This window comes from Corvus cornix, chromosome 3 (assembly GCF_000738735.6).
Source record: "Corvus cornix cornix isolate S_Up_H32 chromosome 3, ASM73873v5, whole genome shotgun sequence".
Lineage (NCBI taxonomy): Eukaryota > Metazoa > Chordata > Aves > Passeriformes > Corvidae > Corvus > Corvus cornix.
Window position 1 is genome coordinate 53,466,206 of NC_047056.1, and position 25,928 is coordinate 53,492,133.

Here is a 25,928-nt window from a genome sequence, read left to right on the forward strand (position 1 = left end):
CAAAAGTCTCTTGTTTGACTGGAAAGCAAAAAGGGATGTGGGAAGAAGCAGCAGAGCTGTTTGAGTGGGCATTTGTCTTCCCAAGTAATGGTTATGCACGATGGGGCTCTGCTTTCCTGGAAATGCTGAACATCTGACTGCCCTTGGGAAGCAGTGAATGAATTCCTTGTTTTGCTTTGCCTGCATGTGAAGCTTTTGCTTTACCTATTATGCTGTCTTTATCTCAACCCAAGATTTTCCCCATGTTTACCCTTCTGATTCTCTCCCCCATTCCTTTGAGGGAGTAATAAGCTGCTGAGTGAGTTGAGCTGCCTACCAGGGTTAAACCACAACACTGTGGTTTAACTGGTCTCCTAAAAATAAAAAAGGAAAAAGCACCACACTCCCATTTCAACTCAGACAGATCTATTATTTTTAACAAAGCTTGGTACTGAAGACTACACAACAACCTGGTTTGTTTTTTGGTTTTTTTTTTTAACTTACTGTTAGAAGAACGGAAGGAATTCCAAGAATTAAAACATCTTCTGACTTACTGAATTGGGGAGTGGGGCTGTTGTGTAACTATGTGTATGTTAGAGTGACAATGTTTATAGAAAGCAATTTCTTCAATACAGTCATAGTAAGAAAAAATCCTAAAACATCCTGTTTATTTAGAATTGCATTTATAAAGATTTCTTGTAATAAACTTGCAACCTCCCCCCGTGTTACCACAAAATATAATAGATACCATCAAATGTCAGCATTTAGGAATGCTGCTATTTCTTATTCAGTCTATCAGACTAATATATCTACAAACATTTTCATTTCCGCTACTGTGCCACCTCCAGCATCTATTCCACTTACATTGACACATAATTTGTCATTTTTCTTAACTCTCCATAGCCTGAACACGAGCTTCATTTAAGATTAAAAGCTTTGTATATTGACCTAGTCAGTCATTAAAGCATTTGAACAGACTGTCAGTTGCTTGCAACTGTGCATCTGAACTCATGCCCAAGCACCTCAACAAACTCGTGTTGAAAAACATAAATGTTATTGCAACCAAATTCAGAGTAATACATCTAGGAAGAAGGGCCACACCCACAAAGTAGAAGATTGTATTCTTATTGGAAGTGCCTCAAAGAGAGATGTCAGTATGCAGGAGATGAACGACTCAGCCTAACCTCCTGATGCAGTATTACTGGAACCACTGCAATCCTTCACTCTATCAGGTGTTTCTGTGCCAGCACAGCAACGTCAAACCCATTTGACACCACGCTATCAATGTACACAGCAGCAATGCACGCGCTTCACAGACACGTCACGGGATCAAAGTCACTGCAGAAGAAAGCTTGCTGTTTTTCATGAGAGCAAGAAAAAGGACAGAATGAATGGACAGAATTTCATAATTAAGAAGACAATTAGCCATAGAATTTCTGCAAGGAGAAAATGCCTGCACTAGAGAGCTCTCTGATCTGGGAGAAAGGCCTAGCAGCCGAAAGTGGAAAACACAACTCCTTCCAGACTGCTTAGTACACAAATTAAAATCCCATTAACAATAAGCCACTAGAGAAAACTACCAGATACATGTCAGAAGCTGAGGAAACCAATCTTCAAATCAAGATCTCCAGCTTTCTAGAAAATACATATAACCATACAGCAGTTACTGAACTCAGTTAAAGAAAAAAAACTTGAGAAAATGAAAATAACTTTTGATATAAAATCCTGACCACACAACAGAATGGTTCCTCCTATGAAAAAAACCAGCAAAACTGAAGACTCAAAGACACCAGCCTGATGAAATCTTCTTCCCCTGGATCTTGCACGGCCTTGACTGCATCCAGGTGCACTTTGTCCTCCTCTCTCTCCCTCTCCTATTCATGTCAGCAGTATAGTTTTACCATAATGCACTATAGTACAGTGGTTCTCCCAGCTGTCTCACACAGCATTTGAAGGATAACTGAGAGGAACAGGACACTTATAAGAGTAGGGCCTTGATGCAAATGCGACAAGCTGTTTTCCTGAAGTTACTCTTTCCAAACTCTATGAAAAACCCTGAAATCGGTATGTATTACAGGGACAGTATACTGCTGTAAACTACAGCGTAAAGTGACCATATTTTCAAGCTTTTCACTCCTCTAGAAATGCAACTTCCAAGACTAGATTGCCAGAGTAATTCTCTATTATTTAGAATATAATAGATACCTTTATTTTAACCTTTCCCTCTATACAGGCTAGACCTTTTTTCTTCCCTTCTCCAAGAACAAGTGCCTTGTGCTAAGCCCAGAACAAACTCTGACAGATACCTCTACCACCATTCAAAATATTCTGTGTATTGCATTAGTAAGTAATTCTTCCTAGATCAAATTAAGTTATGTTTCTCCTCTGAGAAACGATACTCTCTGATTTGGCAGCAAGTAGCTGCTGCAAATATCTCAAGCTTCCTCAGATGCAAAGTTTTTCTAGAAACACTACAGTAGGAAAAAAAATGAGGCAAGGTTAACAGACAGCATAGAAGAAAAGAGGTTCCCCACTCTGTGCTCAAATGACTGTAATTGTTACTGAGGGAAAGCTAGCCTAGAATCAATACTTTTGGCTCAGTCTGACATGAAAAATTCATGAGGCATTTTAAGAGTTCTGCATTTAACCTTACATATTAACTGGGAATCAATTAAAAAAAATAAACATTAAGACAGTCACAGTGAGGCTTGGAGTCCTCTAGTGAAAACACATGGTCACAGAATAACAATCCTGGCGTTGTCCAGCGGACTACAAGGAAGCACAAATCAAACACTATACAGTCAATGAACAGCTATGTTCAGTGTCATACAAAAATGTCCCATGTAGAGTTTTCAAAAGATCTCACTCCATGTCAAAGTCCTGTGGTGCAATTAAGTAAACTAGTAACTGATATTTAACTGACCTACAAACCAGGTGGGTGTCCCCAGTTGTTACCATAAGTAAAGCACTTACTTTCCAACACAAAAGACCTTTGCATGCTGCTGTTGGAAAAAAGCAGATTTTGTTCTTCTGTTGAGCTATGGACTTCGAAATGTTTAACTTCCTATATGTGGGACATGCACCAGTCTGTAGACCATAATAAACAGCTTGTGTTTAAGATAATAATGTGTCCTCAGACATCTAATCTGAAACTAAATATTTGCTGCTTAATGAACTGATGCACCAAGCAAAAAGCTAGGAATAGAGGGACAAAAATATTCTTGCAGCAAAACCAAAGTCAGCCTCTTCCCCGGCAGAAAATGCATGAACTTGCTTCATCTTTTTTAATCCAAGAAAACACTCTTACTCAAATTCTGAAAGAATTATATCCATTCACTCTGGCTGCTGATGTATAGACCACCTAATTCTATCAGACATTAGAAAAGAAAGCTGTGGTTCCTTAACAAGGTCAGCATAAAACAAGTAGCTTGAAAATAAAATAAATGTGCTAAGAGTGCACTTACAGAGACTGAAGTAGTAACAGATTTATATCATTGCAGACTGGAAAGAATAAAAATGCTCCATTTCTGAAAGTGTTAAGACTACTAAATTTTCCAGCAGTGACAGGATCTGAGCAGACACACACATAATTAATATTCAACAAAAGTGTTCCCTAATGAAAACACAATTACTTTAATTAGTACTTTCATGAAGGTTCACAAATACAGTACAGCAAGCAATTACGTCAACAAAACTTTCCATGCCCACAGTGCCCGAAAAACCACAAGACATACCTGATTACTGCTTTTGGCAGCAGAGTTGGACTGAACTGTATTTGAAGAAAGGGAATCAAAAAAGGCTTGGTCAGCTAATGAGTTACCGCAGCTAATGCCATCTTTTGCACCTTCGGTTATAATCTAAAATGGAAAAGGTTGTGAGAGATGTTTCATGCTTTAATTAATCAAATTATGCTTTATCATATATAATCACCCTAACACTCATATCACTAGACTTTAAGACGTTTGCATATAACCTTTTTAAGTTCAAATTCAATTGAATTTTTTACAAGAAACTGACATGATACTCTGGAGGATTTACTTCCACACCAGATGGAACTGCTTTGCCTTGTAATTGCAACATGAAAGACTGTTGTGGCAGTGAATACCTATCTATAAATTCTTTAGGGATTAAAGGTTGTTAATATAAGTGCCTGGAGACTGGGAACTCAATGCTCAGAGAATGGATTTGGGACAGTAAGTTCAGAGAGCCAAAAGCTACTAGACCATGTGCTAGCCAACTGAAGTAAAAACACAAGGTCATGTGAGCCAACATGATCCTGCTTTCCCTCCCCCTTTTGTTTTTTTAAATAAACACAACATCGGTGAAGGAAGAGAAGCACATGCCTTAAGAGGCTGCAGGAATTACAGGCAAGGTCTTCACCCACCTAACTGGCAACCTGCATACATGCAGACGCTGGGCCATTCAAGAGCTAATGAGATTCCGGTCTTTGCACTGAGATCCCATTCCATCCCCAAAACAATACAACTGGTCTTTAAACAAAAATCAGAACACGCACTGAAGAGACAACAGAAGAAGCTGAGTAGTCCCTGAGATATGGTAACCCATATCCTGGGCCCCAGAAATGTTGCTCCATTCCAGATTTATGAGTGCATGGCAAATCTGCCACAGCAACACCACTGTAAACTTGCATTACTCATTTCACTTCCACATTTGTATCTTCAGACAGAAAAAAACCCCCAATTATTGGATTATGAGACCCCTAAAACCCAAAGAAGACTCAAAACAACTCAAGTTCTGCAGATCAGCAGTATTTACTATAGACAACTTCCTGTTGCATTTCTTGGGAAACCACTAAGAAGCTCAGGAGCTTTGGAGGGCATGTTTGCACTAGTTTCCAAAGCCAGCTACAGTTGTTACAATGAGATTATGTATTACAAGCTTTCTATTTGAGCATTTCAGTCTGGTCAGCAAACCAGAGGATGGCCTTTTCCATAGTTCTGCTTTCTTAGTGCAGAGCAGTGTAGTCACTTACCTCAACATAATCTGTTGGAACAAGTCCTCTCTCGCCTTGGCTGTTTTTTCCTTCTAACCAGCCTCCACCAACATCCTAAAAGAAGAAATACAGAAATAATTTTGCTAGATGGATCCTACAACATGCTTCAAACAGCTCAGCAGGAAGCACTGTCTCGCTGTCAAATGTCAAATGCTCAGCAGGAAGCACTGTCTTGCTGTCAATGTTCAAAACACAGTTATGACTGTGAAACTGTGGAACAAACTCACTAAAAGCTGCTGAAGCAGCAGATACTCATTTAAACACAACGCAGAGCGTGCTGGTTTTACACAGCTATTGTGGACTTTAGATTTTAACAAGCATGAAGGGGAAAATGATTGGTTTTTCACCACTTCTGATCATTTATGAAACCACAGTCAACTGTCTGACCACAGACTGCAGAAAAACACAGCTATTAATATGTCAGTTTCAAAGAATTAATTTTAATCAATAGACTATAAAGAAACAAGACTCAAAGGATTTAGCTGTTGGTAATATTTGTAAAACCTCTGCCTCATTTATTGAAGGTGCAGAGATGTGTGATGAGTGAGAGCTACCACCCACAGAAATATTAAGGCTATTCTCAAGATTAAAAGAGCCACATGCCATGTAAGATCTGGAGACACTCTTTCTGCTTCACATTTCTTTTCACAGGCAGTCTTATGCTATTAGTTTAGAAAGAACTAACAACAGTTCAGCTCTGATCTCAGGGACATCCTGATATTGTTTGGGGTTTTTTAAACACATACTCTACATACACTAAGAAAGCTCTGCAGACCTTTGCAGTTAAGTGAATTCCAGGACAACACTATCTGGAATAAGCCAGCTCTGGTTTAAATCAAGCTGTTCAGGGAACACACAGCTACATGTCAAGCTAGCTCACAGATGAAAACTGGAGACACATATGCTAGACAGCAACTACTGAATTTTAGGTTTTCTTAATTTGCTTTTTAATTGAAGTATTTGGTTATTCCCCATTTTGTTCTTTCACTTCAAAATTTTATGTAATCCTGCACTTTGTAAGGAGAAGCCTGCTTATGTATTCAAGATTTTATGCAGTAAAGATCAAGCAGTTAGTGAAATAACAACTTGCATTTGTTTTTTTCTTATATACCTAAAAGCTTAATACTCAAGAACACAAAAATAACTAGACATCTCAGATTGTAAATTCAGCTAGCTTTGTTAAATTGCAAGAGCAATGACATCTTGAGCCAGAAGTCTTATTTGCACTGCTACACTTAAAAGCAATCATCAGTGGACTTGCATGACTTATGCTATTGCCATCTAATCATACCAAAAAAGATCAAGAGCCTTTGTGGCAATTTATCATGGACAGCAGAAAAAGTTTCAATTGCTTTTGAGTACACTGCCTTAAACCACAGATTAAGCTAGTGAGAACTAGCTTAAAAGTGGTGATCTATTCACTTACATTTAGTCTTACTTTTGTGAAATGGCATTAAGCTCCCGACTTTATTTAAAATGTTACCCCTGCAATAGCACACTATCCAAGAGGGTGCTGGATCTATTAAATATCTGCTTCAAGTATTTAAGATCAGTGAAACTAAAAATTATCAGGATTACACATGACTAGGATGTTCAAAGAATTACGTTTATTCTGCAAAATTCATGTGTTCTATATAAACAGATAAATAAAATCTGGCTTCAAGATAAAGCAGTTTTTGTTTGTATTTGTTTTACAAGGCAAGTCTATTCACTAAGTCATACCATTACACAAAAATCAAAGCAGAATCAACTAATACCTTGTTACCAAGGGTAAGAATTATATACAACAATTAAAGTGCACTGAAATTCAAAATGTGCACATAAATCAAAAATCAGTGCTCAAAAGTCCTATTCATAATTGATAGCATTATGATAGTATTGTCACCGTTTCTTCCCTATACCTTGTCTGTATTTCTTTAATTATGAAAGGACACACAAATCCAGTAACAAATTTTTGTAGCGAGTTCTTTAGCAAACTTGGAATGCTGAAATCATTGACTAAGAAACTCAGAACCTAGAAGTGAGCTAGATGTCACATTTAAATGCAAGTGGCAAACACCTGAAAGATTACATACACACAAAATGGGCAATATTAAGCACACACAAAAAAGACAAGGCATTCACATGTAAAGGATATCACCATCCTTAGTTCCTTCCTCTTCCTTGTCTCTCAGCTCTGTTTAGAGGAAAACAAAGCCAAGCACATTCTTAAGTGTGTGGGCACAGTTTGAGGAGGTCCTATTCTCCAAAACATTGCATTTGTTTCCACAAGATTATTAGAAAATTCTTTGCATTCAGTTTTTTTGCTAATTCTTCAGGGCAGGATAGCCAGGGCTTTCAGATGTCACCCAGCACCATTTTTCTTCCATCTGGTGGTAGAAGTAGGTCAGGGAAGTGCACTGAAGTTGATTCCATCTCAGTTTTCTTACCGGGTTGGTGATTGTGATGATCTCCCCTTCACTGACTGTCAGCTCATTGTTTCCAGGCTCAGCAGCAAAATCATACATAACACGAGCCTGTATGTGGAAAAGAATGTAACAGTGAAGCTTCCAGCTTATGTAGAAGATTTCATGAAGGAAGTATCAGCACAAATTATCCTTAACTTACAGAAATAGTAAGTGGGATAAGGCTGAATGTACGAAGAGCAACTCAGCACACAGGAAGCTGACATTTCCTAGATCTGAACTGCAAACTCAACAGTAACAACAACTTTAAAAGATAAAAATCTCACGTGGAGCTTCTTGGGGATAATTTACCACTAGGATTTAAGACTGGTTGTTCTCTGTCATGTCCAGAATTATATGTATAATTTTTTCCAGGGGAAGAAGGAAAGGTTTCTAACTTTAGAAAACAATTCCGTTTGGTTTTTTTTTTTTTTTTAATACAAGACATATTCCAACTAAAATTTGGTTAAAGGGAAGTATTTCATAGAGCAAGCAATTCAGAAAAAAAAAGTAACTGCAGATGTAAGTAACCACTGCTGTGCATAAAATGTAATATGTGAAATTATGTTTTGAGACTCTGTATGGGAAGAACTATGCAAATGCAGAAACAAGCAGTGACAGTAGGTCTGTTACATCTGGCATGAGGAGGGAGGGAAAAATAAAGCCAACCTAATTTTAAGTGTTTAGATATACAAAGGCTTTGCTGAGCACTGACTCTACTACTACACCACATAAAGAAATGTTTGAAACACTTGGTTTTACTAATAACATCGTTCAGTGTACAGCAGTGAGGTTTTTTTTCTTCCCCTCTTGTACTTGGAGGGTGAGGGGAAGAAAAAGAAATGAAACAAAAAGTAATATTTTCTGTCAAAGGAGACAATAAAATAATTTCTGTTGAAAGTAAGCTATGTGATAGGAAAAAAAAATACCAAAGGACAGACATTTACCATCAAGTCTTGCCTGTCTCAAAACTGGATGTTGTTATGATCCTCACCTATACACATCTTCTGACATAAAACCAGAGGAAAACAGAACTTCCCCCCCCCCCCCCCCCCCCCCATTTTAATTTCATGAGTAGCATGTGGAAATACTTCTGGCTGGTCAAAAGATACTTTACTTCAGTGTAAATAAAAACAGATCTGAGAAAAAACACACATTTCAGCTGTTCAGCTGACAAATCTAATCCCAAACCATGTGCACAACAAATCAAACACTTGGTCTTCTCCACTACAGCAGCACAACATTGCAGAAAACCATGCGTCCTAAGCACTCTGAACGCTCCCTTGCATGAAAGCTTTTCCCTTAGAATGGAGGCTTTCAGCACTTTCAGATTATGCCACACAAAACTGAGATGAAGAGGCAAAAACTGTGTTCGATAATAAAACTGACTTCTTTCTTTCCAGCAGACATCTGGCCTCCATGGGAATATAAGAATAAGCTGCCTTGCTTTCCTTAAAAAGTAAACTGAAGAGAAGCAGCACGCACCTATTGAAATACAAGAATATTTTAAGCAGGGGTGTAAAAAGCACCACTCTCCAGAGTTCTTCCCTCAAAAGCAGTAGATGGAGGTGTTGAACATGAACATTTTTTACAGCAGGTTACCAAAATTTGTCCACTTTCTGCGAGTCAATTTAACTCAGATGCTGGGCATCTGAATCAAGGGGAAAGCAGCTTTCTTAACCAGGGAGTCTTCTGAGCCTTTTTCAAGTAATTCACCATAGTATTGAATTCTATTCACAGGAATGATGAGTTTACCAGGACAAAGGCAAAAGATAAATTTTATCAGCCTTCAGAAAAACTGGCAAAACATCCCCAGTAATGACCAGACTGGAAAGGTAAAATATATTTCTGTCTAGTAAAAGATGCAAATACTAGATTCTCCAGATACAGCAGTGAAATAAAAGTTACTCAGAACAAAAAAATGGAAGTATTCAGTTTGTAGAGAAGGAAAAAACAGATATATAGAATTTAATAAAGTCATTATGCCAAAGTCCACCTATTCACCTGCTCTGGATCCCTGTTTCAAAAGTTGTTAGAAAAAGTAGAAGACAGGGGAAAAAAATTACAAACAAACCTTGCTTCCTGCAGTTTAACAACTTGGGAAAAAAAATAAAAAGAAAGATATTTGCAATGCTACAGAAATGGATTATTACAGAACATTAAGAATTTGAGGTACATCTGAAATCTGGTTTGTATATTGACATGTCAAATACATTCCTCATCTTTTTCTGCCAGTACTCTCCATTTCACTTGCATTTCTAGGCTCACTTGCCTAGGCTGGAAATTAAGACCTTAAGAACTTCTGGCAAGTAAACTTTAACACTACCCTCCTACTGCTGAGATTTAATGGGGAAAATAGTATAAACTCAACCAATTCCAAAGTAAGTAACACTAAGTGACTAAATGCTTTCTCTCAATCAATAAGTGTATGGCTAACAATGGAAAACCCCCTAGCCTTTCCCTAGGCAGATACATCAGCCTCAACTCTATTTAAATTTCTGACAATCAGTTCCAAAATACTATAAAATGGAAAATGGTTTGACTTTCCAATAAGCTTTTTCCTTCTTTCTGGCCATAAATATTATGTCCAAGTAGCAGACAGGACTTAAAAGATAGATCTTTGCAACTCATGCAAAATTGCAAATGGGCATGGAAAAAAGCATTTAACAAGAAAAGGATTTTAGCTCCTGGGCACTGCAATATACACGCTGAATATTAGAGCTAAGCTTAGGGACACTTTGAATATTCATAAAATGGGAATCTCTGATGAATTCCAGGTCACAGAATGAACACTACAAACACAACTTCTTCAAAGCACAGCTTAGAAAAAAAAAATTGTTGCAGTAACTGTTGTGTTTCATATTTACTTCTGATCATATACAAAAGGATCAAACAGTCCAAGAGTTACAGGAACTTCAGAAATTAAAATATTTTGTTAGTGGAATAAAGGCCACTGCTTCATTTACAGAATACTGCAAACGTGCAAAACAAGAAAGAACCATTAATAAATCTATTAGCTATAAGAAAATTAGTATCTTTTACTGGTTGCACGTATATCTTCCCTCTCCCACCACCACCTCTGCTCCAAGATACAAATAGTTCTGGATTCTGAAGTGGTTTTGTCAGTTCCTTTGAGAAAAAACACCCTGCTAACCCTGCTTTCTTTGCTCAGGTGGTAGCAGAACATTTGCACTGGGAGTTTGGAACACATCCTGACGTTCATCTCATGCTCCCTCATGTGAGAAAAGGCTGGCATGGATTAAGCAGAACCCTGCAGCAGCACATGCCAAGAGGGAAAGGGCTCTCTGATCCCCAGCATGTCTGCACCTCTGGCATATATTGCAGCTTCTCCGGAATGAGAGGGAGCCAGCAGTTTTCTCTACAAGTCCAAGATAGGGGAAACCAGTAAGAGGTAAAGGAAAATTTCTCTCTTCAGCAGTATGGATATAGATATTTAGATTGTAATAAAGAGAAGGAAATAAAAAGGAAACTGGCAATTCTCAGTGTTACAGAGCTGGTTCTACCTGCTGTAGTTACACAACTGGACTGTAGTTTCCCAATTTACAGATTTACTGACTTACTACAGTGTGAAGCCTCCCAACATTGAGAAGTTCTAAGCACTGCAAGCAATCATCATTACTGTCTTTTTAGAATTATGATAGAATCATGCCTAGGAATATTCAAACACCAAAGATTCCTCACACTGAAAGGCAGTATGTAGACTAGTGAAAGTATAATTCCTCTGCAGGTCTGGAGCAGACTTAGCTCTCCTCCATTACTTCTGTCTGAGTTGAGCACTTCCCTCTTCTTTCTGTAATATTAAAAACCCAACAACAAAAAACCAAGAGTATTTGCCAACTTATTTTTGAAAGCAAACATAAGACTATGCAACTATACCTGTCAGTGTTAAGGCTCTTCAGCATAAATGAGAAGGAAGTTGCCTAGCAAAAGTCATTAAAATGAAATTCCAATGAAAGGTTACATTGTCACTTCACTAAGTTACTAGATGAGTATCCAAGATCTCTGCAGACATCCTGATCCACTGGCTCCTGCTGCATGGCCCCCAGAATCTTGAAAGAGGTGATAAAGCAACAGAAACACCTATTTCTCATGAGAAGAATCTTTCTGCCTTTTCCAAGATGTTTCACTCAAGGCTAGGCTGAGATGGAAAAGCAGCTGACCCTGAAACTGAACAATCCTGATGTACACAGGACCACACTCTCCTGCATTGCAGTTCACCTGCAGGATAGCTCTGCCATGGAGAAGGACAGTGAAAGCCCCTGTATACTCCTCACCAGCCATAAGCAGACAGGCTAACACCTAATGCATATCAGATGTGCTCAGAGCAGCTTTTACAACAGCTTCCCTGCCCAAGCCTTCCTTGAGATCAATGATCAACAACCCACAGAGGGTGACTACAGCTTTTTCTTTGAGTTCACACTTCTGAAGCAAAATGTTTTTGTAACGCTGGACTTCCTGACTGCAACACAACAGTTCTGCATCAAAGTATGCTTTATCGCACAAAAATTGGAGAAGCCACTCAAAAATTAGACACACCTTTGAAAATGGTGTGCACAGGACTTCACTGGTATTAGAAAGAGACCTTGTGTTACGCCTGTAATTACCTTGTCCTGCCTATGGTAAAGAAATGCCTACATGTTCCTCTCACAGGCTTTCTTAAGAGTCAAGAAACAAATTGAAAAATGACAATAGAAGCATAAGAGGACACTAGGGACACTGTCTTCTAAGACAGACTTCTACAGAAACATCTGTTTCAACCATGTGTTACAATTTAGGAAACTTTTACCACAACTTTTCTTGGTCAGCTGGCAGTGGCAAATAGTACAAAGGAAATATCTACAGAAGTTTCATAGCATGAAATGCCCATAACTGCACACATTCCTCTTCACAGTTAGCACTTCAGCAGTTCAGTGCTTCAACCACCCTGCACTGCTCTTGTCAAGAGACAGGGATTCACAGGTTTCAATTGCTTTGTGCCACTGTCACAAATACAACTGCTGTATCACAGCAGCAGGATGGCAACACTTTATGTTGGTGGCAGCAGTTCCCATATTCACAGAAAGAGGATCAAATTCCATATTTCTGTATTTTGGGAAGTATATGAGGCAGAAAAGTGCAGGTTGCTCTGAAATCTGCATCCACTGGAAGAGCAGAAAACATAATTTGGGAATCCTGGCAGAATGTCAAAAACAAAATTTAAAAAAATTTAAAAATAAAGAAAAGTTAATCATTAGCATTGGCTCTAAACAAGTTAAGTCCTTAAATTTTAAATGGCTGTGTCAGTAAGAAGATGAACTTTTCTTCTAGGATAGCAGCTTAAGCTTTCAGCTGGGATAAACAACAAAGGGCTTTTGGTCACCTCAAGTAACTCCAGTAACACATCTGTTATGAATAAACGTCAGAACAGTTTGCTACAAAACTGCTTCAGTTAATACATATATTCTTGAGTAGGTCTAGTAAGCATAAGCCTTTGAAATCCAGTGCTTGTGAAATAGTGATAAGCAGTATGTTGATCCCAGCTGGAAGCACAGAAGAGGAAAATGCATATCTTTCTTCCCAGACTTTGTTTTATTAGTTCTCTTCTATAGGTTATTTAGATGTGGGTTTGGTTTTGGTTTTTTAATACATTTTTGTGAAGTTTCTTGTATTAGGTTTTTTTCAGAATAACTTTTACCCACAAATACTGTTTTTAGAAATAAAATATTCATTCTCAAGGGCAGTTCTAAAAGAACAAAACAGAAATAGCATACCTGGGATACAGGTTGGGATCTCAGGATCAGAGAAATTGAGAAAGCAGAAAGAAAATAATAAAACCAAAAACCTAGCTGCAAACACACCAGGTCAGAAATTGGCAGTATCTTTTGATTACATCCAAAAAAATAGTTCAAAATGAAGCATTTAATTTAAAAAGTGACAATACTCTGCAAACAACAGGCAATTAACTTAAAATTATTTTTGCTTTTTTTTTCTGTACTGTTTGATCTTTCACAGCAATTTGCCCTCTGATTACTGTTTGTAAAAAACTACTGGTTTTTAGGTATTTTACTGCCTAGAACAAGTGCAAGACATCTGACTTGTTATCAGCTGAAGCAGAAGCATTAAACCCCTTGCTGTCTTCACTGCACCAGTGAAGGTCCAGGGAAGACATCGGGTAGGCATGTATCTAAATGACAGCTTAGCCATTGTTTTGTCTCACCATTCACAAACGGACTACTTAAATTGCCATGTTTTAATCAATGCATCTTTGAAAAAACTCTCCACAGGTCAAAACACATGCTAAGTTCCACTGTGGATATCATAAAGAATACTGCAAGAAGTTTAAAAGAGCTGGTGTCCAAAATGTCCAGAAAAACAGTATAAATACAGGAATACAGGCAGGAGCCCCTCACATCTTTCCCATCTCAAGAGGACTGAGGACACCAGCTTTCTTCCAACAGTGGCTAACAGTTAGGCAGATTTAATCATTTCCCTACCCTTTATCCTGAAATCTAAGCTTGTTCAAAAGCTAAGTACTCCAAGTCTGAAGAGATTTTCACTGCATCATCTGCAACACTGAATCACAGAATCACAGAATGGTTTGGGTTAGATGGACCTTAAAGATCATCTTTTTCCAACCACCCTACCATGGGTAGGGACACCTTCCACTAGACCAGGCTGCTCAAAGCTCCATCCAGCCTGGCCTTAAAAGTATAAAAAACATTTAAACCACTAATAAAGGAAACACCTGGGGCTATGATTTGACAAAAAAATGCCTTTTCATTTTAGTCCCTCAAACACACTCTATCAGACTGCAAGGCAAAGTGTGCATTTGGACAGCCTATGCAGAAATATCAAGTGGCTCTTCAAGTGCCTATGACTCTCAGCCTGGAGAGGCAGCTACTCTTTGTTCTGCCTATGGTAAAGAAATGCCTACATGTTCCTCTCACAGGCTTTCTTAAGAGACAAGAAACAAATTGAAAAATGACAATAGAAGCATAAGAGGACACTAGGGACACTGTCTTCTAAGACAGACTTCTACAGAAACAGTACCTTGGGAATTCAAGAGATTATACATTATACTAGAAACTGCCAGTTAAGTGATAAAGATTTATTATTATGAAGAAGAGACACCAATTTTCTCTTTTTAACTAATACAGAGCAACTGGAGAAAATGTATATTGCTTGTATAGTGCTAGACATCACTTCTTGTGTATGTGCTCAACATCTGCCTAGAAAACTAGTCTGAAGAAACTGGAACATTTTATACTATGATTTAATTAAACAATAAGCAAAACATAGAATTTACTTGTTTATTTAAAACCTCCCTTTAGTATTAAATTTCTTTTCAATACAACTGTGTTCTGCTTTCAGCAACATCAGAATTGAAAGCAAACTCATCCAAAAAGTGAAACTAAGTTCAGTAAAGAACTCCACTTCTGGATGAAGAGAGATCACAATATCCAGGTATCATTATTCCAAGTTCCCTCACCAGCTGTAACTGCTGGATCCTCACATCACTCTACAAATTCACATTAAAAATGTCTCTTGACCTGCTGGCTCACTTTCCTCTGAGCAATTTTACAACTCAAAAATAAGCTCACTAGCCTGCAGCTAATAATTTGAAGTCAACCATACTGACTATAAGCACATTAGAAATTAAACACAGACAAAAAGCTAAGAAACAAGGACTTGCATCACTTCTTCCTGCTAGTAAAACATGCTTGCAGACAGATGCAGAACAAGGAGATCTGAATCTTCAGCCTCAGAAGCTACACGTGCCTACAGTATTTCAGGCAGGTATTTAATTAAGTATTCACACTGGATTAAAAGGCCTATCTCATCTTGGAATTGATAACAAAACATGAAGAGTTTCCAAAAAGCACAAAATACAAAGTCTGAAGCCTTTATAGGGTAAGGGACAGCAAGGCAATACCCAATTCCCACCAACATGCATGTGGTTTAAACTACGGGCACTTCTAGAATGAAAGTGTAATAAGCTTATCTTGAAACCATTTCTGTATGATTTTGTGTAAGAAAGAAGTGTCTAGGCAAGTTTTCAAGTGTTAAAGAGACTTGGAAATGTTTTCTGTAGCAATAAAGACAATAGCTTACTAGCCTCTTCAGCAACTTGGGCTTTCCTCAGTGAGGACAGATTAGCTCTACCACACAGGACTTCGCTGTCTGGCTGAAAATAATTTTTTGGTCATGAAAGACCACTTGAACTCTGTTCAAGCTAGTCCCACTCATTTTTTGTTACACATTTTATTTTTGATTCACAGAACATGACCTTCTTTATAGCTGTCTACCTGTAAGCAAACATCAGTACACCCCAAAGCCCACTGAAATGTCTCCTGGCCACCACTACAGGCAGAATGCATGTCAAGAACTTGCATTCAAGTGAATTCCTACACAGGAGGCCTCTTGTTCAGCTCAAGCATATGGGACTAAAAGTCATTGATGCAGAATGAAGTCTAAAATGGTTATATGACTAAGATCTCTTAAAAGTCTTAGAATATAACAGATCTTAAAATCTTAAGGTGTTAAAGCAAATTATAGCTTCTTTCCATGCAGTTATAACTCAGGTGGGTAGATGCCACAGAGCATGAAAAAAAGCGAAGAGAAACTGCAATGTTTTCCAGATTTACAACAGCGCTTTAAAATGTTAAAGTCTGAGATTTATCTATAAGCAGTTCAGTGGTTTAAAAAAGCAGCATTCAAATTCTGATATTTTCAGAATAACTATCATGCACTATTAAAAGAGGTGCTTGGTTACCTTTTGGTGTGTTCATACTGACTTATTTATGGGGTATTTTCAGACCCAAGAACAGAATCTCCATGCACCCAAGCAATACTGAAGCAAGGGAAATTCAGTTGCAGAAATACATTCAAGACACCCATGTGATTTAGAGATATTTCCAAATACTGACTCAGATACTCCCCTGAATCATATCTGAGCTTTCAGTTGGGTTAAGCACCTAAAAAGCTTTTTTCTTGTTTAAAATATTACTTATAAACCAGTTTTCAGTTAAAAATGTACTGCAAAACTTCTACCATGAGTGAGGAGCTCCAGTGATATCAGATCTTTTTCAGAATCAATTTACTGCACTGCTCCAAGTGCCCAGACTTCCCCGTGTTTTCCTTTCTGAATACCAACCTTTTCTAGATCCTCAGACAAACTGGGGACTCAACAATTTCAAATTTGAGAACATTAACTCCAGTTTCACCACGACTACAGCAAGTAATAACTGCAGTAAGTACAGCACGGGTTTGTATTTACGGATGTTAGGCAGGATGCATTTATTTCAAGTGTGATTAAAATCGCTGCCTAGATTTATCATTACCGAGTCTCTGAAATCAAACTGCAACACTTGCAACTGTTTGCTAAACCAATACTTAATGGCATGTTTCAGAAGCCTGCTGTGCCAAGTCCCCTGATGTTTGCCTGAAACTTTAAAGCCATCAGTATTGCACCCTCACAGTTCTGTCCCCAAAGAACAAAGCCAGTAAGATGTGAAGGTTTCAGAAAAATCCAGCAGCATTCACCAGAAAAATCGCCACATTGTGACCTACTCATTAAGACAGCTTGTAGTCACACAATAGTGCTGCCTCTACAAGACCAGAAATCAGAAAAAATTAGTAATTATCCGAATAATTGGAGAGGGACAAAGTTTTGCGAAGGTTATCTAGTGAAATTCAAGCCCTTTCAGACTCAGCACACTATTATACATTGTGCATCTCAATACACCACATGCACAGTATAAGCAAACGAATACTCGGCAAAGCAAACTAAGTGCATGTTAAAATGATGCTACTTCAAATAAAACTTCATCCATAAAATACAGAATGGAATAGCTGTACTACTCTGAAGTCCCAAACACTGGTAAATATTAATAGGAAAACACGTGCTCAATAGCACACTCACTGAAAGCAGCTGGGAAGGAATCTGAAACGCAGCAGGATGAACTCTCCACATGGAATTCTGCTAAATTCTCTGTCACTTGAGTAACCAACATTAATCAATATACTAATGTTTTGTTATCTCTTAGTTCTTATTAGAAGCACTGCTATGTGAAAGCCTATGTTTACTTATAGTTTATGAACGCAAGTAAGGAAACTGTTACACCAACATAAATGCATTACCATTTTATCAGATGAAGCTTCTTTATTCTAGAAATGGGCAAGGTTCACATTTTTGGGGTTCTAAAGTATCCAAGCCTACAGCTATTTTAGGCTTTTCTATTGGCAGCGTAGAAAAGTACAAGACCCAGTAAAGTTACAAAGTTCATTTCATGATAAATGGCAGCTCAAATAAGCAAAGCTCAGTCATTAGACCTGGCCAGAGAATACCCAGCACATGAACTGGACATTAATGATCTGCAATTTAATGCAATGTGCACACTACCAGTGCAGGCCTATTCCACTTTAAGACAAAGAAGAAAAAAAAAAAACCCAAAAAAAACAATGCCTGGACAGATGCATCAAAAAAACAAAACAAAACAAAAAAGAGAGCTAATGAGATAATGAATGACAGAACTGGATTAAGTCATGCAACATTTAAAGTTTGACAGGACACCTCACAAACTTTTCTTGTACCAGCAACGTTTACAGTGACAGAAAGCATCAAAAAAGTCTGAAAAGAAAGTTAGAACTTCTGCTTCCTCATGAATTACTAGAAAATTTGGCAGCTTGACAGAATGTGACAGAGCTGTTGATAAAAAAAATGTAATTCAACAACCTTCATACAAACTTCCAAGACTGTGGTCTAGTTATTTGCAACAAGGAAGATGCTTAATTTTGTATTCCACAAGCAATAATTTTCAGAAGAAAAATATAGGGCAATTAAGGAAGGAAATTACAATCCTGCTGAAAGAACTGTGCTGTAACTAGGTAAGCACTAATTACATTATATTATCTTATGTAATTGCAATATTCAGTTACTGAATTAAACCCTGACCCGCCAAAACAGGACTAATGCAGTGGAGGAAATAAAATATTTAAGCTTCACTCTCAAATCTGATGAAGGTATAGGTTGAAGTGAAGCACCTCATCAGTCATTGCCTTACTGCTGCAGAAAGATGAATTGTATAGGCTCTCCAGGCAATACTTGAATTTAAATCAGAACTAGAAGAAACAATAAATGTAATAGTCTTATATCAATAGTCTTTCTTCTGGAAACCACTTATATAATCACTGTAGTGGAAAAAAAAATCCTCATACAGAAGGGAGAAACAGCTTAAAGCTATTCTAAGACAATTTTTATGGCTGATCTTTAAAATTAGCCATTTTGTTCTATCAACCAGGAAAGCAAACACTTCGTTTGAATTGAGATGACAACTTATTTTTGCTCTGAACATTGAGAACTGCAGTTTCAGAAGGCTGGGAAAAGCAAAAGCAAGTCCAAAACCTACTATGTTTAAACAGAGATACCATATGAATATACAAAATAAAAGCACAACAGTTCCCTTGCCAAGGAGGAGCAGATGGCAGCTCAGAGCAGAAGTCAGTAACTCAATGACAAGTAGTAAGAAAGAACACCCATCAACCAGTTGTACACCAGTCCCACTGTTTTACAAGAGTGAGACTGAATGATTTCACCTGGGCATGTCCCACTTGCAGAAACCCCAGGCCAGACATGGCTGCCTGTCCCCAGAAGCAGCTGTTTTGCTGGGACTCCCCAGAGACCTCCCACAAACTGCACTGCCTACCTTCTCACCACCTCCTCCTCCTTCCAGCCACCTATTTTGCACATTGGAAACCCCTCCAGTATAGTGGCTTCCTTTAAGGGGCAGGACCTGGGGGAAGAGCTGCTCCAAAATACAGGAGGAAATAGAGCTTTTACCCACAAAAAAAGAAGTTCACACACAGAGTCACTGGTTTGACTTTACCCAGCACACTTCGATGAGCACACACCCTGTTACCAGCAGTGCCCAGGACAGCTCATGTGCCCTTCATACCTTGCCATGTCCTGAATGCCTCCTCGCAACTACACAACAGCTGGGTCAGGCTGCATAATGGCAGCTCCCTACAAGAAGAGCTGTCCCTTGTGCCCTTCTCCCCTTACTATGGGTCTCACAGATGACTATCTATCAAAGTTAAATGATTATGGTCTTAAATGTCTTTCTTTTTTTTTTTTTTTTTTTTTTTTACAGAGGCTTCTTATTCATATGAAGCTCAAAGATAAAGACTGTTTTGGAAAAAAAATGATAAGGCTCTGAGTTTAAATTAAATTTTCCAGTAAGCAATATGCTTTTTTTTTTTTTTCTCTTCAGTAGCACTTGAATTTTGCTTCTTGGACTACTACAAGATTGCTCTGTTGTTTGAACTTTCTGTTACTTGGGAAGCTCCTTTCCAATCATAAACTGCTGAGAAAGCAGCAATACAACTAAAGAAAATAAAAGCACAAGCTCTGATTTTCAGCCCTCCAAGAAGTGTCAAGTGAGTTTGGATGCAATTGCAATTGTGAAACATGCCTTGAAATAGAAGAGGTTTAGCTTTAAATGCTGAACACTGCAATAGCTATTTACTTAAAATAATTCTAGATATCTAAATGCCCGTCTGTCCTGCTGCAGGGCTGGTTGAAACAAATCACTCCCACTATTTACAGTCTCTTCTCTATTACCTGCTTTTAAAATGTTTTGCAAGACTGCTTCCAACATCATCAATGTTGCAATTGCTCGTAAATTTAATACAGGAGGGAACCCACATATTTGAAATCGCAAAATTCTCAAATGATTTTTACCTTGGTGATCTCTGTAAACTCTGAAATTTGGCAGATGCCCTAATCAAATAAGGAGGAGTTTATTGAATATCCACACACTCTTCTAAGAGTTTTTTCAAGACCTGAAAATCTGAGGAGGAAGATAATTCACAGGAAAACCTTGAAAGAATGGAATAAAATAAACTTTTTTATGAAACTACAGTTAACTGTAAAGACTTATTGCTGAAATAAAATCAATATACAGAGAAATTCTGCCAGAGTGAAAATCTGAAACCCTGAATCTATAAACCAGATGTAGCTTATGACATCTGATACCAGACTTCCTTCTCTTTAGCTGCTGTAATCATGCTTTTAAATGATGACCTCTGGTAATGAGTCTCTGATGACTCAATGCCTAGGTGCTCAAAATAACTTTGAAAAACTGAGTCAGAGGAATCATTACTCAAGCACAGCATCACACAGAGTCTTACCAGCTCCCCAGCTTTCCAGCACAGAAATGAGAAACCTTGAACTCGTAATTGTTGCAATGTAACACAAACCACATATCACTGAACCTTTAGAAGAGCATAAGGCCTGACAGAAAGACAAAAGAACAGAAAACCTGTGTCTTCATAAAATAAGACAATATCGGTTCTCACGTTCATCCTAACATCTGACTCCTCCAATAGGTCAGGAATCTGTGGCCAATCTGCATTACCAAACATTTTCACCTTCTCTAGCTATCTCATTGCCCCTTAAAAAACAAACCACCAAACCAAAATACTCTAAAAAGCCCTAGGAAGTATCCCCACATCTACTTAATAATTGCCTAAAAAACCCAAACAACATTTCACATGATTAGACCATGAAATCAAAATTGTTACTTCACCTAACTAATTTTGTTCCATCACATCCTACATATATAGATCAACTGTGATCTCATTTTTTCTTTATGTCTTGTTTTGCTGAATTAGATAATGGAACATGTTGAATGGATTATGATGTGATCTGCATACTAGAGGATCATCCCAACTCACAGATGTGTTAAGATTTATTAACTGAATCTTCCCTTAAGATGGATTTGCGAGAGGAGTCTACTTCCAAAGTTAGGAAAATACAAAATGTAGATTAACAGAACACAAAGTCTGGGTGTTTTGGAGGGTTTAGCACAGAGGGGTGCTTCACTTCCCAGTGCAAATCAGAACGAAGAATTGTTTCTGACCAACTCAATGAAAACATACAGATTTGTGATGGTGTAATGGAAAATGTGGGACCTCTTTGGGAAGCCTTACACTGCTTAGAGAGCAATGGAGAATGAAAAAGAAAGATGAAAGGAAGAATACACACTTAAGGATAATAATCCTTAAGTCTAATGTGCTATTACCATTCCCTACCTGAAATTTTCATATGTAAATCATGACCTTCCCTCACCACAACTGCAAGAACCATGATGAATTCAACTATACCTGGCCAGTGATATTCACAAGAGAAAATGCAACATGATTAGATGGACAGAAAGTCTTGAACAGCATTTCCTTGTTTTAGAAGTACTGTTACATTGTATCTTCTTTAAAGAACAGAATTTTCAGTCTAAGCTTTCATCTCCCATAAAAAAGGGCCCCGTCCTAAAACCAGAACCAGATAAATGAGTCCTCAAATTAGACAAACCATCGACCAATCAAGAACATAATGGTGGAATATAAGTGCCCCTAAAGTTATAAAGAAAAAACTGTTGGTACTGACAATAAGAGGGGCCTAACTTCATGAAACTTATCAACAGCTGCCTTATGAAATACTTCTCTTGGGAAAGCAATGTCACCAACATCAATGATGTTACTCCAATAAATCAGCTCCTAGTTTCAACTTCTAAATTAAAACTCTCACCACATGTTAGCAGCACAGGTTCTAGAAGAACTGTCTTGCCCATAGCCTATCCAGTTCTCTCAATAACATCACTTCCTTCCGAAATCAGGGCTTAACAAATGGCTAAAAATCAGCCTTTTCAAGAAAAGGACTCGCCTACATGCTAAAATAATAAATAAGTTTAAAAATAGGCTAAGGTAGGGAGAATGTTGTTTGAAAACCAGCATATTGCTCCCTGACATTTCTACCTCTCCCTATTCAATGAAGCTCAAAAACAAAAGAAAGGGCATGAGTAAAGCTGGGACTTGGCAAACTCCAGTGGGGAAAGAATAGGAAAGGCCAAAGAAATCACAGAAGAACAAATAGAAGAATGACAATCTCATCTGTGGCTTTTGTAAGCAACTATGACAGAAAGACATTTACAAAACTGCATCTTCCTTGTGACCAAGTTTTGAAAATTTTTTAGGTTCAGGCACTTTCTGACATCATTTGTGACACAGTTAAAAAATAAGAATTAGTAAGATTAACTCTGTTTCTGAAGGAAGCATCGAAAATAAAAGTATCTAGCTTAAAGCATCGGTTCTTAAATGTGGACGTGAAATTGCTTTACCTCTGAAGTCGGGTTCAGTTAAATGACTGCAAAACTTTGGAAGTCTCCTAAACAATCTTCTTTTTTTCTTATTTTGATAGGGTTTAACACTTGTTTCAGTTTTTAGAGCATGTAACCTTGAGCAAACCACAAAATCCACTGCCAACCTACAGTAAGGACCTAGCCAACAAAAGAACTGCCTCCAGAAGCCTCAGATCCTCCATTTCCCATGTATATTTCCACCCTTCCTCGTGAAAGTCTCCCCCTCCCAAATATACCACCCCACCCAATCTTCCATATCAGCTCTGAGCAAACTTTCAACTACTGCAACTCCCTAGAACTGGAGGAATGCCTCCGCTGCTTCCATTCAGTAATTTTTTTTTGCTATTTCAGCAACTTACTGTAGCTTAAAAACAGGCCTGACAAGTGTTGGAGTAGACTCCTGGGATGTACATACAGCACGGGATGAGGAGCAAGAAAGGAGAAGGAGCAATGGCCACTGCTAGTTTAGCTCACAGCATCAGACACAGCCTCCACAGCCTTCAGAGTGCTTGAGGCCTACAGCCACCCCAACCTGTTTGGACAAAAGACTCCCTACCAATTGCCAGCTAACAAATATGCTAGGAAAGCATCAGTAAAGGCTTCTTGGTATGAAAATAGTAGTCCTTTCCCCTAAAAGCTTTTATTGTTTCAATAAGAAACGCACTGATTTTGAATGGCCCATTACACAACTGTAGACCATGTCTTCATACAGAAAAACTCTAGGAATTTAATTGCTGTTTATCAAAGTGGGAGCAAGAAAACTGGCCAAGGACTACAAACTAGCTATGGAAGAAATCCCTGTTTGCATCCTCCATCCTCACAAAATCTAACACCTAGATTCAAGCATTTGTAAATATTGTAGAGAAAATGATAAAGCTGAAAACAGAAGCTGGGCAAGTTCAGATTCAAAATAAAGAAGCATTAACACTAGGAGAGTTGATGTTAAAAAAAAAAAAAAAGACAGACTGGATTTTCCATCACTGAAAGCATTCAAATCAAGACTGAATTTGCCCCCAGCCTTCCTTGGAAAATATATCCTAGTTTAAACAGGAATTAATACAGGAAACGCTAACAGCCCATACAGCACAGGCCAGGCCAGACTGTCAGTCACCCTTATCAGCTATATAGGATTTTACACCATTAAAGTTCAAAAAATTTATACTCCAGACAACTACCTACAGTTCAGTTTTGTTAATATTTTGTGTAAAATACAAATACACTTTGCATATTTCTTCCAAAAAGATGCAAATCTGAAGGCACAGAAGCAGAAAGTGAGAAGTTTGTTTACAATTTAAAACAAAATTTACTTTTGAAATGAAATGATGACTAGCTTGTTGGCCGAGCTCCTAAAAACTGTTTTTTCAGCCCTTACACTGCTCAAAAAAACAATGTAACCATTACTACAGCTGACGTTCGCACAACGTGAACAAATTACAATCCAAAACAGGGCAGTTTGCAGAGAGAGACCCATCTCCCGAGTAGAGCTCACAGAAAATTAAGTAAGCTCTTCAGTACTGCTCTCAGTTTCAGCATAAGAAAATAATAACAATAAAATACCAACTCTTTACTGACTACCACTTACCAATTTTAGCCTTCAAGTTAAAGTACATTACCATATCTTGCAATGTGTAGAATGAAAAAAACTGCACCATCTGATTTCAAGCCAGTCCAGGTTAGGAAGTCAGAAATTATACGCCCTTCCGTCTGGGACCACAATGTCTCAAAAATATTTAAAGAAAAGCAAAGTGAATGTTTCCAAATGTATGAATAAAATGGATCACGTGTTCGGCACAGAACACAGGATCCCATGCGGATACTGCACCTCAAAGCGTGCAGAGAAACAGTAAACTGGTTTAGTACAGTATCTGCCTAACATACTGTGTATTATGTAGTATATGCACACCAGAAGTAATTTTCTTGCTACCTACAAGATTGATTAAAAATTACTCATACACACATCCCATAAATTAGTGGAACCCACCAATGTTAAAACCAAATCTATCAACAATATTCTAAAAGCTCAAAAGGAACATAAATTTCACTATATTCCCTATATTCACTGTATTTTTAAATTGCCTAAGTGATTTTGAATCCTAAAATCAAGTTCTCTGTTCTTCTGAAAAAGTTCATTAAAACATGAGCCACCATCAGCTTACGTGGTTACAGAGACAGCTACTTATACATTAAATCTGACACGTTAAAGATGTGGAATTTCTTCAGCACTGAGAACTGCAACACAAGTAGTACACTGTATGAGAACCGCCTCAGTAAAAGGAAGTTTTTTAAACAGCTGGCCACACTAATGGAATCAGGTGACTCAAAGTAATACTTCAAATACCAAAAAAGTCTTCCTGAGATGTTTAGACAGGTCACAGATGAGTTGCTGGTGGATGTTAACTCACACCTACACAAGCCGAGGTGCTTTCATCAACCAATATAGTAAACAAATATTGTTTATTTAGATATTTTCAGATAGGATGGGCTAATTTTGACAGTTGCATTAGTAGCAGATACTGTTGAAGAACTGAACAATTTAACTTCCTTTTTTTTTTTTTTTCTTGTGTAAAATCAGAGCTTACTATTAAGAGGTCGCACAGTGCGGACTCTGGACTCCACCAGAGACCCGGCACAGCCAGCCCCGGATGCCACCGAGGGGGTCAGCATCAGCTGCCCTGACGCGCCGGGGGCGCGGGGGGCGAGCGGGCCGGGGCAGCCGGTGCCGGGACGGGGCGGCGGGGCCCGCGGGTGGCCGAGGCCTCTCCCACCGCCCCGCCACTCGCCGGGCTCGGTGGAAGCGGGGCAGGGGAGCCCGGGCTGCAGGAGCAGCACACTCGGCCTCCGGCGGCTCTTCGGCCCTACGGTCGTTCCGCCGAGGCGTGGGGACGGCGGGGCACAAACACAGCAGAAAAACAACTTTCCCCCGCCCCGGAGTCGCCGCTGCCCCGCCGAGCCCCGACCAGGGGCCGGGCAGCGGCGGCGAGGCCCGAGAGCGGCGCTCCCTCCCTGCCGCGGCCGGCGGCGAGGGGCAGGCGCCCGAGAGGGAGCGGCTCCCCCGACCCCCGGCACACAGCCCGTCCGCCGCGGGACCCCCACCCGCCCGGCCGGGCCCGCGGGCGCAGAGGGCGCCCCGGCGCCGCCTCCCGAACCCCGGGCGCTGCTCACCTTGGTGGCCATGGCGCTGCCGGCGCGGGCTGCGCTGCCGCTCTGCCCTCCCTCTCTCCCTCCCTCTCTCCGTGCCGCGGCTGCTCGATCGGTCGGTCGGTGCGTCCGGCCCGCCCGCTGCCGCCGCTGGGCCGCGCA

General features: G+C 39.0%; 1 protein-coding gene across 2 annotated transcripts in view; it reads right to left on the bottom strand.

The window, feature by feature from the left end:
* The window catches only part of SNX9 (sorting nexin 9), a 60,784-nt gene extending 34,856 nt beyond the window's left edge, over positions 1–25,928 (bottom strand). Inside the window, exons 1-4 of one of the 2 annotated variants that reach the window (XM_039569227.1) lie at positions 25,791–25,928; positions 7,423–7,509; positions 4,973–5,047; positions 3,714–3,836 (exon numbers count right to left, since the gene is read on the bottom strand). In XM_039569227.1, coding sequence (XP_039425161.1) covers positions 3,714–3,836; positions 4,973–5,047; positions 7,423–7,509; positions 25,791–25,802 — 297 coding nt within the window. In that variant the 5' untranslated portion in view covers positions 25,803–25,928. The remainder of the gene's footprint in view (positions 1–3,713; positions 3,837–4,972; positions 5,048–7,422; positions 7,510–25,790) is intronic. The other variant, XM_039569225.1, reaches the window with a different exon arrangement.